The sequence below is a fragment of the Ostrea edulis genome, chromosome 3 (genome assembly GCF_947568905.1).
Source record: "Ostrea edulis chromosome 3, xbOstEdul1.1, whole genome shotgun sequence".
NCBI classification, from domain to species: Eukaryota; Metazoa; Mollusca; class Bivalvia; order Ostreida; family Ostreidae; genus Ostrea; species Ostrea edulis.
The window spans coordinates 14261912-14276169 of record NC_079166.1 but is presented as its reverse complement, the minus strand read 5'-3'; the positions used below and the strand labels follow the sequence as shown (position 1 = coordinate 14276169).

Genomic DNA, 14258 nt, shown 5'->3' with positions numbered 1-14258 from the left:
TGCGCATTTCGACAAACAATGTCTCTTCAGTGATGCTCAACCGAAATGTTTGAAATCCGAAATAACAAGATAAGATCAATCTTATAATTCCTATATTCAATACGGAATGAAGAATAGGAAAAACACTGACGCATTCACGAAAAAAACGAAAATAACGAACAGGGATATGTTTAATATTCTTGCACTAATTCGTAATAATTATGAAGGTTAGAGTTAAAATGGCGTGGTCACCGAAGGATGAAATTCCGAAATGATCAAGCTGTAAAAATTTCGGAAACACACTAACCTAGACACATGAATTGATGATAATAAATTAATGTAATAAGCATAGCTTGGCACAAGAGATTTAAGGCGAAAAGAACTTCAATGGATATGATAAGAGATCCAGCAGAGACTCTCCTGGATTTCGTAACATACCACTGTCATATCGTAAGTTTTGAATGTACTGGGTGGGTGTACATACATGTATGCACATATAACATTTACAATGTGGAATCCTTTACACTCACGAAGTAAATTAAAATATTACAACATGACACTATTTTCAGATTACATGTACTTGTCCAACTTTAAATCCTATCACAAAAATTTATAGTCATATCAGATAAAGATGTCGGTGTCTCATTTCAGTAAGAGTTTGCATAAAGACATGGAGATCAACCCTGGTGTATCAATCACACATACTGTAGAATTGTGTTTTCTAACATTCATTCAGAGTATTATATTTTCATAGTTGTTGGCTCTCGGCAGAAAGTGGTTCACTGTACTTCTTCGTGGTTCCTGTTTGCCTGGTGGTCTTTGTAAGATTCATTTGAAATATGAGCTTTAAGCATGTACATATCTGGTATAATCGTTCTTTGCAAATGTATCACATATTCTCTTGAATTTATTCAATATAGATATACATGTATTTGATGAAAGCTACACACTACAATGCTAGAATGATATTTGGCGACTTTCATATTTTCGACAGCAATATATATAATGTTTTTTGTTTTTTTTTACAGAACAATGTTATCATTATACTCACATTGCTGAAAGTAAGCCTTTCAAGAATGAAACAGAACCCAGCACAGATCGCTCAAAATACGGAGAAACCCAACATAGTGGCAAAAGCTCGGTATGGTTCTTTTAATAAGATGTACTTTTTAGCACAATTTGCAAGTAATAATTCAAATCTGGAACACCACAACACACTATGTACAAGTCGTTTTATGTTGTTACCATCAATACCTGTCCGTCCTTCTGCCTGTCTGTGGCAAACAACTTAAACCTTGGTAGTATCAGGGTTGAGATTTTCCTCTTTTCACAGGAAATACCCCGATTTGCTCAGTTTTTAAAGAAATAAAAAGCACTCTGCATTTGATCTAAAGTGGCAGAAAATGATATTTTCCAGGCAGGGTGAGGCGCTTTTCTCCCTTTTCGACCAGTTTTCCTCTGATTTCTGAGGAATTCAGTCACATCTCTGTAGTATATTTTACACCATAAAAGGTAGATCTTTCATATTTGGTACAATTGTATGTGTATTTCCTGTAAAAAGACCTTTCTATTGACACTAAAGTATTTGACTGTGTGATCTTAACATTGACATTTGTCCTACTTTTAGAAAGTACGAATATAAGCTATATCTTTTAAACCGTAGAGCACTACTTTCATAATTAACATGTGCATTTCTTGTGAAAATACATCTCCATCGGCACCAAGTTGTTTCTCCTTGTGACCTTGAAATTAACATTGCCTTACTTTGAAGAATATTCACTTCAACGCTGTAATCCATGGGGCATCAGTGTTTCACAAACACATCTTGTTGCACTTAAAATCTGCTTTTTATTTATTGGCATGGATGTAAATGTACTTTGTTCATTTGTGTCAATACAATATAAGCAATGTTTATTAAGGTGTAATTATAATAAATAAATGTACACACATATTTTCTAACAATTTAGATAGTGACAAAATACAATACTATTCAAGTGAACATACATAATTACCTTTTTTCATTTAAAATACATAAGAAGAATAAGTTTTAAAATAGGTGTATTGTCAATTTTATAAATGACACACAAGGTGTGATATGTTGCTTCGAAATTCTAAATGAACATAAAAGATGGGTTATAGATTAAATGTATTAATTATTGGCCAAGAAACTAATTTTTTTTTTTACGAAAATTGGGCGTTTAAATGTAGTTGCTTTTAAAAATCGGTATCTGTTTGGTCAAATACAATGTTGTAATACATCAACCAAATTCATGAATTCACAACCTTTAAATTAGTTTTCAGACTTTATTATTTGTATCATCAATAGCAAGATATCCATCTATTGGGAAATATTGGTGCATTGGATATGTTGGAGTGTTCGGTGGATGAAAAAAGTCGCCAAAAATAACAGCGCTTTTAAAAAGTTCTATTCATATAAATGACGCATTGGTAAATGGTAAAAATTAAAGTTCTAAACTTTCAAACTACAGCTTACTCCGGATATATTGAATTTCAGGGGACCAATCTTTTTCTTTCGATATAACCAAAGTTCAAAATAAGCGAAATCGGAAATGTCGACCATATCGGAGGCTTCATCTGGCATCTTGATCCCGATTACGAAAGTAGAAATATAAATTTATTACCTTACACAATTTACAACATTTAGATAATTGATTGAATTTAGTCCAATGAAGATTTTCATTTTTTAGAAAATATGTGAGTTTAGTTAACTTTTGTTTCTTATTGAGCTGACCAAGAATTAATGGTACCTGTAAAGTGTGAAACGAAATCGAAACGAAACGAAACGAAATCTACCGAAACGAAACCCACCGAAACGAAACCTAACGAAACCTAACGAAACGAAACAGATTGTACAACCGAACTCTTTTAATTATAGTAATTAAAAATGGTATTTTGGGCCCTTGTGAAAGTTACCACATACAAATAAAATCCGCCTCCCTTTTGATGTAGGCTTTAGGCTTGACTGATACAAAGTTTTAAAAATTGGAAGGGGGGGGGGGGTGAGTAAGCAAAACGTACATATCCGAAGTTGATTAAATAACATGTGCAATTAGTTTCAGATCCATAAATTTCAGAACGGAGGGTTACAGTCTCACAGGTCGGAGGTCTTAACGAGGGGTGGGGTCGCCGGCGCTGGATCCGCGTTTGGGCATAAATACATGTTTCAGTGTTTTTTGCTCTAAAGACAAATCTATATATAAATGTGGATATTGTGTATTTGTATGTAGTATATCAAACGGTGGATTCTGAGTATGTCTTCCCGTTCTCTTTGTAATTTATGCTTCCCTTGTTCATAAGTCTTTTGATTTTGCAAAATGCTGACCTCCTGATATTATTGCATAAAACAATTTCCGTTTTCCATCCCGTTTTCAATTTCACGTCTTAGCAACACCCCAAATGTATAGAGTTATCTTTAGACTCACTACATATCAATAACTTTTAATAATACATGTATACATATCTTACCGAATTGCATTCATAAAATATGGCATACTATTAAATTTATTTCATTATTGAAAGTATACACTCGCACCTCAGCAGTTAGATATAAAATAAGAGGTTAAGAGCTCTTCCTGCTTTCAACTTTCTCAGACACCAGCTTCTTCAAACAATGTATCTATACCCAAAGGCGGATCCAACGCCGGGGACCCCCACCCCTCGTTTAGTGTGTTTCCCCAGACCTCTGAGACTGTAACCCTTCGTTCTGAAATTTACTGATCCGAAACTAATTTCACATGGTATTTAATCAACTTCGGATATGTACTTTGTCCTTACTCACCCCCTTCCAGCTTTTAAAACTTTGTATCAGTCAAGCCCAAAGCCTACATCAAAGGGGAGGTGAATTTTATTTATCTGTGGTAACTTTCACAGGGGCCTAAGATATCATTTTTAATTATTTTAATTTAAAAAGTTCGGTTATACAATCTGTTTCGTTTCGTTTCGGTAGGCTTCGTTTCGTTTCGGTGGGTTTCGTTTCGTTTTGGTAGATTTCGTTTCGTTTCGGTAGATTTCGTTTCGTTTCGGTAGATTTCGTTCGTTTCGTTTCGATTTTGTTTCGCACTTTACAGGTACCCAAGAATTAATATTTCAATTTCCGATGTCTACAAAAATTTGTCTTCTACTTTAGGTAGCGTCTGTTCATAATCTTTTTTTATTATTATTTAAATTTACACATACAATTTCGAGGTTGATTGTATGTCACATTTTCATCCGGAATTTCGTTTTTGCTCTCGTCGCTGATATTTCGCTTACAGTATGTACATGTCTATAATATCGGAAGTAAGTTCTCCCCTGGAAACGATCGCCGTGAAAACATTCGACACACATGTACATGTATGTCTAACATCAGAATTTCAGAATCATTTAAAAAAAAAATAAAGTTCACTAACATAAGCAAGTGGCATCATGTTGTCTGTAAAGACATTGTCGTTGTCCACGTCAGATGTTATATACTTTATTTGGAGATTTTAATGTGAATCCAGTCTTGCAAAAACTTTTTAATGCACTGTTATAGCTGTAAGGTGTTTGAAGTTACTGGGGTTAAGCAAAATTGTAATTTTAGATTTTGACTTCAAATTTTTATATCTATTGCAGTTATCAATTTGTATTTGGTGTCCAATGATAAAGTTTTCCTTTTTTGTGGGGAGGTCAAATTTTACAAACGATCCCGTCATCAAACTGTTAAAGAGTGATTATACCCCACTGTGATTTCATTCCTATAAAAACACGCAATGAAAAGTAATCCATGGGAAACCATTTAACTGACACCTACCGGTGTAATTACGAGGCCACCAACCTGGACAACTTCCATCACAGGTGACTTCAATATAGCCGTTATAAAAACAATACATTATCTACTCAGCGGACCGATAATTGGTTTCAAAATAAGCGATATTTCAATATAAGCGATTTCAACTTAACCGATATTTTAATGCAAAGAAAAGAAGAGTCTGAGGATTTTGTTTTACTTCAAAATAAGCGATATTTCAAAATAAGCGACTTCAATATAAGTGGAGTAAGTTGTGCTACTAAATCGCTAATAGATAGACATATACATAGATATATACAAAGATCAAACGTTTTAGGTGTTTAAATTATCAATATTCATCAGATCAGCCTTAAAGAACTTGGGAACCCTTGTACCTGCACTCGGTATTACTTGGGCCTTCGGAATCATGTCTATGAACGATACTACAGAGGTCTTCCAGTATCTATTCACCATCAGCAGTTCTCTACAGGTAAACGTAGCCTCGTGATTCTGGGTTTATTTAGGGATGTGTACCTAAATATACCATGATATCAAAAGAATATATATTTTTCATCATCTTCGATCAAATAAAAATAGTTGTGTGGCTTCAACAGTAAAATGCATTACAATTACAGAAGAGATCATTTGGATTTTTGGGTTTAGTAGGGCAACGGTGTTTCTGAAACATTTCATGTTCCCGATGTCTTGCATTTTTCAGGGTTTCTTTATTTTCCTGGTTCATGTTCCTTTGAATAAGAAGGTAAGAAAACAACCATCATTTGGTAATCAAAGTTAGTGGATTCTGAAGAAAAAAAATTCTGTTGATCAAACCTTCTCTGTTTAAATCAACTGTATCCTAAATTATATTACGTTTGATAACACTTGACTGACCACATGCTTGTTTAAAGATCTTTTTTTACATTTAACATTGTTTAATATGATAAATGTGATCTGTTTTGAGTAATTCCAAAATACCACCCTCGTAATCAACTTTTCACATACATGTAGTTCTAGTTCTATAAATGATAGGATGAAATGTAAAAGTGAATGAAGATAACTAACAGTGAATTTGATTGTATTGAAAAAGTATATAGCAGTTGAAAAAAGAAATATTGATTGTTTGAATAATGTTTTATCGTTGAGCAGTTACGAGATGCCTATAAGAAGAAGTTCAAATTCATAGAGTCGATCTCAAGCAGCCAAAAAACCACTGTATCAACCGAACGTACAACGAATTCAAGTCCGGAAGTCTCAAAGGTATATTTAACAGCATTGTTACTCTCAATGGAATAATAGCATACAATCTTTTGAGTTACCATAAAAATAACCTAAAATATAAGCAGAAGTTCTAATATATATATATATATATATATATATAAATATATATATATATATATATATATATATATACTCGAAATAAGCACTAAGTTCCAACTACAACAACACCCGTTATCTAAAAAATACAAAAACAATATACAAAGCACTAAAATAAACAACGATACAATCAACCAGATTGTCAAATTTTTGGGACGACCTGTCCCTACTTGAGGACAAACGAAAGGAATTACATAATGTGACCAATATTAAGAGAGAATAATAACAAAACAACAAAAACTACATATAAAGAACGCAAGGTGGATCAGCTCTTTGGATGAATAGGACATGATTGGTAAGCCTAAAAGCCACAAAACATGTATTCTGCGATGTACATACGTTTGTAGATTAGCGTAGTTGTAGTTTGTAGTGCTAGTGCTAGGTGTATTTCTGTGTCATTTTGAATAAATTGAAAATGATTACCGAGTTACATCGTTATTCGTACACAATATATATTCACTTTTCAAACAAAATTACACGTTTTCGTGGTAAGATATAGACCTTATCATGCACAGTCCTTCCAACCTTGAACAAGAGGCCCATGGGCCACATCGCTCACCTGAGTCACCTTGGTCCATATCAGAAGACTTTCCATATATATTTGCATGTAAAACCGTAGTCCCTATTATGGCCCCAACCTACCCCTGGAGGCCATTGTTTTTGTAAACTTGAATCTACACTATGTCAGAAAGCTTTCATGTAATTGTGAACTTCCTTTGCCCAACGGTTCTTGAGAAGAAGATTTTTAAAGATTTTTCCTATATATTTGTATGTAAAACTTTGATCCCCCTTGTGGCCCCACCCTACTCCGAGGGGCCATGATTTGAACAAACTTGAATCTGCACTATGTCAGAAAGCTTTAGTGTAAATATCAGCTTTCCTGGCTCAGTGGTTCTTGAGAAGAAGATTTTTTAAGATTTTCTCTATATATTTGTATGTAAAATTTGATCCCCTATTCTGGCCCCATCCGACCCCCGAGGGCCATCATTTTAACAAACTTGAATCTTCACTATATCAGAAAACTTTCATGTAAATATCAGCTTTTCTGGCTCAGTGGTTCTTGAGAAGATTTTTAAAGATTGTCCCTACATATTTGTATGTAAAACTTTGATCCCCTATTGTGGCCCCATCCGAATTCCGGGGACCATGATTTTGAAAAAACCTGAATATGCACTATATCAGAAAGCTTTCATGTAAATATCAGCTTTTCTGGCTCAGTGGTGCTTGAGAAGAATATTTTGAAAGATGTTTCCAATATATTTGTATGTAAAACTTTTATCCCCCTTGTGGCCCCATCCTACCCCCGGGGGCCATGCTTTTAACAAACTTGAATCTGCACTATATCAGGAAGCTAAAAACGTAAATATTATGTAAATAGTATGCAAGCCATACAGCTATTACAGTACAAATACATGTCGAAACAGGAGGAGTGTAGTAATACACACATTTAATCAGTATTTACTCTTGTCATTGTTTGAATTTTCTTATTAGATACCAAAGAGAAGAAAGATGCATCAAGGTACGTACAGCTTCTTGTTCATGTATTTGGTGATCAGGTCTTCCAACACTATGTTGGAATTCCCAGGTGCACTAATTATATTCCCCTATTAGCAGAACTGTTTTAATATTCTTACGAGACAGAACTATTTTCAAAAAGTTCTACATGACAAGAAATATTATGCTGTGGCCATCAACTCGACATTTAAATACATTGACGATGTTTTATGTATTAATAATGATCAATTTCATTCAAACGTTGATTTGATACATCCCAGTGAACTCGAAATAAAAGACACCACGGAGTCGTACACATCTGCGTCATACCTAGTTATTCAAACATATACATGTATTCAATTATCACCTACATATGATGTTTATGTCTCTCACCTGATTTTTTTACGCATGCAAGAGCATGTTCTGTGTATGATCAGTTTTTAAATCGAGGCAGGCTACTGATAAATAAGGTAATGTAATAGGGGTTTTAAGTCTCGTTTATAGTCAGTATTTCGCAAATTTTATTGCCCCCATAACTATCATATTTACAAATATAAACTTTTTGACTATGAAAAGTGAAGATAACGAACAGTGATTAATCATCTCATAATTCCTATAAGCAATACAAAATAGATAGTTGGGCGAACACGGGCTCTTGGACACTCCAGGGGTGGTATCAGGTGCCTAGGAAGAGTAAGCATCCCCTGTCGACCGGTCACACCCACCATGAGCCTTATATCTTGATCAGGTAAATGTAATACTATTATATCGTTTTAACCAGATTTTGTGAAAGTTTGATAATTGATAAAGTTTGAATATGTATTACTCAACTTACCCGATCGTGATATAGGACTCACTCGCTATGTGCCTTATACCTTGGTCATGTTAACGGAATAATCCATAGAGAAAATCAGTATGTAAAGAACGGCATAACAATTGGTATAAAACACTGCATTGGGCGTAATGACACATATTTGCAGAAAAAAAGATCATTATTACAACGACCATCGAATTTGCGAAATGGTGCTTTTAATTGAGACAGTTAAACGCCTCTCAAATCAACTTATTTGTCCATAGCCTACTTGGGTTTACAAATACTAATAATCATTTTGCCCAGAATTGTTTCTAATAGGAACTTGGCAGACATAGATTTAGTTCTTGAAAACTTCATGAAAATGTTGACAGTTTAACGAAAGATAACAAACCAGACAGACGGCGCATAAATATGATAAGAAAACGTATAGAGTGATTTGGGTTCTGGTGGACTAAAAAAAACTAATCTTGTCAAAGGGTTATGTTCATTTCAATATTGTATGTTGATATTTTTGTAGATGCTGCCGAAGACGGTGTAGTACGGTTTTCAAAAATTGTCAGAGACTGGAATCCGAGCAGTTGAACACGACATATTTTCAATGGACAGAGATACTCGGGACAGTCCTTTCTTATTTTTGTGTTGAAGGAATGGGTTGTACGTCTTAACATTTCTTGTTTAAAAATTTTAAGAGGTATAGATGGACTTGCACACAGAGTATCTGTCGTGTGTTTTACATGGAAAGAAAACTCTGGTCGTATTATTTATTATTTATCTCAGCTTATTATTCCATTTTGTAACAGATATGCCATTTTTGTATGTAGCTAATTTTGATACAAAATAGAAAATAGGATTCCAAGTAGGACTCGTTGAAATATCTGAAATGGATTATTTATCCTAAATTACCATACAGTCAATCATGTTAATATATTACAGCACTACAGTTGTGCATCATGCATTTTTTTCCTAACATACCACTTGAAATAAAAGCTCAATATCATAATATTTCCAATGCGTACTGTAAAGTACGTTGTTGTTGGAGAAGTTATGTAATAAAACAATAAAACAATGCAAATTTGTGGAAAGATATTTTGCTTGCGAACGAAATGAAGTACAAAACACTGTGAAATGTAAGGTAATTCAAAATTTAGAAAGGAAATATCAAAAAGATAATTTGTGGTCTTGTACTCAATAAATAACATTCTACGTGGTCCTTTATTAGACTGTTATTTGAGTTGATATGATTTGTAATATCAAAGTCTACGTTTTAGCGTTATGTATGTTAAATTTCTTAAATACCACATGTGTTGAATTCAAGAACGTACGCGTAGCAACATGCATGCAACCGGTTGTTTCTACAATAACGTACAGATAGCAACATGTATGGACATGTAACTTGTTTCTACCATTCATCATTCAGTGTTGTATCGCAATGTTTTGAAAATAAAGGATTATTTCATTGTCAGTGTATTGAGTATCTAAATAGTATCTATAAAGTTAAGATGTAATCCTTTGATTATTAGACTGAAATGTATTTGGTTATTAGAATGATGTACAGTCACGTCGTCGTTCAGAGGACGTGAGTCAGAGTTAGACTGCATAACATGTACATGTACCATGCAATCAATTCCAAAGACTGCAATAGCAATTATAGAAGACACGGTGTGGGTGTTTGAATATGAGAAGCCCTATCATCGCTATAATGGATTATAGCATGAATTCACGAAATAACACAAATTGATGCCCAGATATGCGATACTTCAATTTGGAAAATTCAAACAAGGATTGCAGAACCAAACAGCTGTGAATCTGTAGCTATACAAAAGATTACTAAGTTTCAACATGATGAAATGTACATTATGCTTCCTCAGATACACTATACCCCAAGAGAATAGTTAAATGCATCAACGTTTCTATGTGGCTATTGACTATGTGAATTTCTACACCATGAAATACCAGAAACAAGTCTCGGGAATTCAAAGTTTATGAAACATGCACGCGTTTTGTGGGTTTTGTCTTTAAGTTGGAAGACAATTCGTGTAACGTTAATCATTCAATAAGCTCTATAACGCCTACAGGTATTCCTATATTTGTATATGACAACCGACATCTGTCCCAGTTATCAAATTCTGCTGATTTGTTAACGTGAGGTATATGAAAGGCGAAAATAACGAACAGTGATCAATCTCATAATGTGATTTATCATTTAATGATAATCTCATATGTGATCTCAATAAAAAGGGCTACTCAAACCTCCAAATTAGTAAATATGTAAATTGGGCAGTTCAAACAGTGACTGTTACTGTAAGTATTCAGTTAATCATACACTGATTTCCGTCATCCAGAAACGTGTGTTCATTATATAGTGTTGATTGATTGGTAATATTTTTGTTTATAGTTCTATGTCCCATGTTTCAATCGTATAGACACGTCACCAGCTTTAATTGAAGTGCCAAAAACTTTTATCCATAAGCTTACGGTCTTAGATGTAAGGATTCGTCATCTTGACAACAGCTGCCGTAACTCAGAACTTCCGTTTTTAAGGTCGTATCCGTGACTTTTACTTCCCAATGCCGGGTGCTTGGCAAAGAACGATACTACCGTTGTAAACGTCTTAGATTTTATGCAACGCAGGAATCAAGCAAGCGATCTAACCACAAGTCTACCGCCACTGGTCTTTAGTGATACACGTACTCCATGCAACGAATAATGAGACAGCAAGCAATTGTTGCATAATAGATATTGATATGTTCTTTTTTTCATGAAATATCCCGTTTGATTAATCTTATCATTAGTGTTAAATGCCAAACGTTTACTCCTTACGTCATATCTGCAGATGTTTTAATACCACTCAGTAGATTAAGTAGCAGTCTGATTGTAGAGAATAAAAATGGACAAAAGATGTCCATGTAAAAGTAAGTACTGAACCGTATCGTACATCTATGGTCGCTATAACGATCTAGTTTTCCAGTTGCTGTATAACGTGTTTTATGCAAATTGTTAGGCCGTTCTTTAAAACACTGATTTTGAATAAGAATTACTACGTTCACCTGATCAAGATATTGGAATCACGGCGGCTGTCACCGGTCAACAGGGGATGTTTATTCCTCCGAAGCACCTGATCCCATGTCTGGTATATTCAGGGATTCGTGTTTGCTCAACTCTTAATTTTTTATTCCTTATAGGTGTTAGGAGATTGATCACTGTTTGTTATATTTACCGTGTACATCATGTGCATTTTTGAACAGCGCGAAGGATTTGTTGTATGGCAGAGTCATGTGGCGTTACATTAAAATATACCTACCTACGTTCTAACTGAACCAGACCATGATATGTTATGTTGAACCTCCCTTCACTTCGTTGTAACGTTCCACAGTGGTTTATTTTCGGATCAACATTTATATTTCACCTTGATTAACTTGATTTAAAAGCGAGACTTGTTATCAAAGTTAGCACTGTTTGTCGAAGGATGTTCAAAACCAGAGCTGGTTGATGGACAGTGTTATCCCTTATGATAACCCAATCTGATTAAAATCGGCTCCTCAATCTGCTACTTTTTTATTGTTTTTATCTATCCCTATTGTGGCCCCAACCTACCCCCAGGATGCATGCTTTTTACAAAAAACTTAAATCTGTATTATGACAGAACACTCCCATGTAAAGGTTAACTTTTCTGTTCCAGTAGTTCTTCAGAAGAAGAGTTTCACTACATATTTGTATGTAAAACCTTGATCCCCTAATGTGGTCCCACACTACCCCCGCGGACAATGATGTTAACAAACTTGAATCTGCACTATATAAGAAAGATTTTATGTAAATGTAAATTTCTCTAGTCCAATGGTTCTTGAGAAGAAGATTTTCAAGGATTTTCCTTCTATATTTTTATATAAAACTTTGATCCCCTAAAACTTTGATCCCCTATTGTAGCCACATCCTATCCCCAGGGGTCATAATTTTTACACACTTGAATCTGTACTATGTCAGAAAATATCTATGTAAATATAAATTTTTCTGGCTCACTGGTTTTCAAGAAAATTCTAAAGTATTTCCCCTGTATATTTGTATTGAAAACTTTGACCGCTTATAGTGGCCCCACACTACCCCTGGGGGCCATAGTTTTAACAAACTTGAATATGTATTATATCAGGAAGCTTTCATGTAAATGTAAACTTTTCTGGCTCAGTGGTTTTTGAGAAGATTTTTAAAGATGTTCCTTATACATTGCCATGTAAATCTTCGATCCCCTATATATCCTACTCCCGGGCGCCATGGTTTTAACAAACTTGTATCTGTACTATATCAGTGGTTTTTAAGAAGGTTTTTAAAAAATTTCCCTTTACATTGCCATGTAAATCTTTGATCCCCTATTGTGACCCCACCCTAACTCTAGGGGCCATGGTTCTAACAAACCTGGATCTGCACTATACAAGGAAAGTTTTTTGGTCCAGTGTTCTTGAGAGGGTTTCAAAATATTATCCTTAAATATTTGTATGTAAAACTTTGATCCCCTATTGTGGCACCATCCTACCCCTGGGGGCCATAATTTTAACAAACTTGATTATGCACTATATCAGGAAACTCTCATGTAAATTTGTACTTACCAGGGTCAGAAGTTCTTGAGAAGAAAACTTTTAAAGATTTTCCCTATATATTTGCATTTGAATCTTTTGTCCCCTATTTTGGCACCACCTTACCTCGGGGCCATGGTTTGAACAAACTTTAATCTGCACTGTGGCAGGAAGCTTTCATGTTAATTTCAGCTCTTCTGACCCAGTGGTTCTTGAGAAGAAGATATTTAGATGACCCCACCCTATTTTTGCATATTGTGATTATCTCCCCTTTGAAGGGGGAATGCCCCTCATTTGTTCAAACTTGAATTCCCTTTACTCAAGGATGCTCTGTTTCAAGTTTGGTTGAAATTGGCTCAGTGGTTCTGGAAAAGAAGATGAAAATGTGAAAAGTTTACGACGACGACACCAACGGAATTGTGACAAGAAAAGCTCAAATGAGCTAACAAGGGGCGAACTGAGAAGCTGATTTTACTCAGATCAGACTAACATAGATAAAGTGTACCTTTCGTATTTTTTTTTACGCTTCACAGCTCTCAGCTCTATACATCGGATATTATGATGAAAGGATGTATCCTCTTTCCATGAAAATATACACATGTAGCCTAATTTTCAATATACTGTAAGTATACTACCAATAAGTCGAGTTAACAACGCTTAGTATTGACTCCACTTTTGGCACTCTTTTTTCCTAAAAGTAGTTCTAGCAAGTTTATCGTTATTTCAGATTTCAAGCATTTTGGTTGAGCATCATTGAAGAGACATTATTTGTCGCAATGTGGATCTGGTGCATCGAAATTGGTACCGTATAAATTTTATATTATGACCCCTGGGTCGAGGCCTCTGCTGGGGGACTGTTAGTCCCCGAGGGTCTCTACAGCCCAGTAGATAAGTAATTTGTTACTTGCTTGAAAATACGGATGTATATTTAATTGATGTGATAAAATTTAGAAATTCAGTTCAAAATTAAGGATTATTATCTCCCTAATGCATAACTCTTATCCTTAGACGAATTTGACTCCACTTTTTGGCACTCTGTTTTTCCCTGAAATAGTCCTAGCAAGCTTATCGTTATTTCGGATTTCAAACATTTCGGCTGAAGAGACATTATTTGTTGAAATGCGCATCTGGTGCATCAAAATTGGTACCGTATAAGTTTTATATCATATTATTTCACTATTTCTCATGGATTTCAAATGCAGGACTCGCCCTTTTCGCAAATCGCACTTCTTATGTCTATTTTTACGCCTGCCTGGTTATCCAT

The 14258-nt window shown here is 34.7% G+C and overlaps 1 protein-coding gene across 2 annotated transcripts in view; it reads left to right on the top strand.

The window, feature by feature from the left end:
* The window catches only part of LOC125674203 (adhesion G protein-coupled receptor E3-like), a 38067-nt gene extending 28176 nt beyond the window's left edge, over positions 1-9891 (top strand). For both annotated transcript variants that reach the window (XM_048911300.2, XM_048911301.2), the window contains exons 20-26: positions 734-800; positions 1008-1120; positions 5111-5237; positions 5466-5507; positions 5894-6004; positions 7613-7640; positions 8947-9891. In XM_048911300.2, the coding sequence (XP_048767257.2) occupies positions 734-800; positions 1008-1120; positions 5111-5237; positions 5466-5507; positions 5894-6004; positions 7613-7640; positions 8947-9011 (553 nt within the window). In that variant the 3' untranslated portion in view covers positions 9012-9891. The remainder of the gene's footprint in view (positions 1-733; positions 801-1007; positions 1121-5110; positions 5238-5465; positions 5508-5893; positions 6005-7612; positions 7641-8946) is intronic.
* Positions 9892-14258: the final 4367 nt, after the last annotated feature.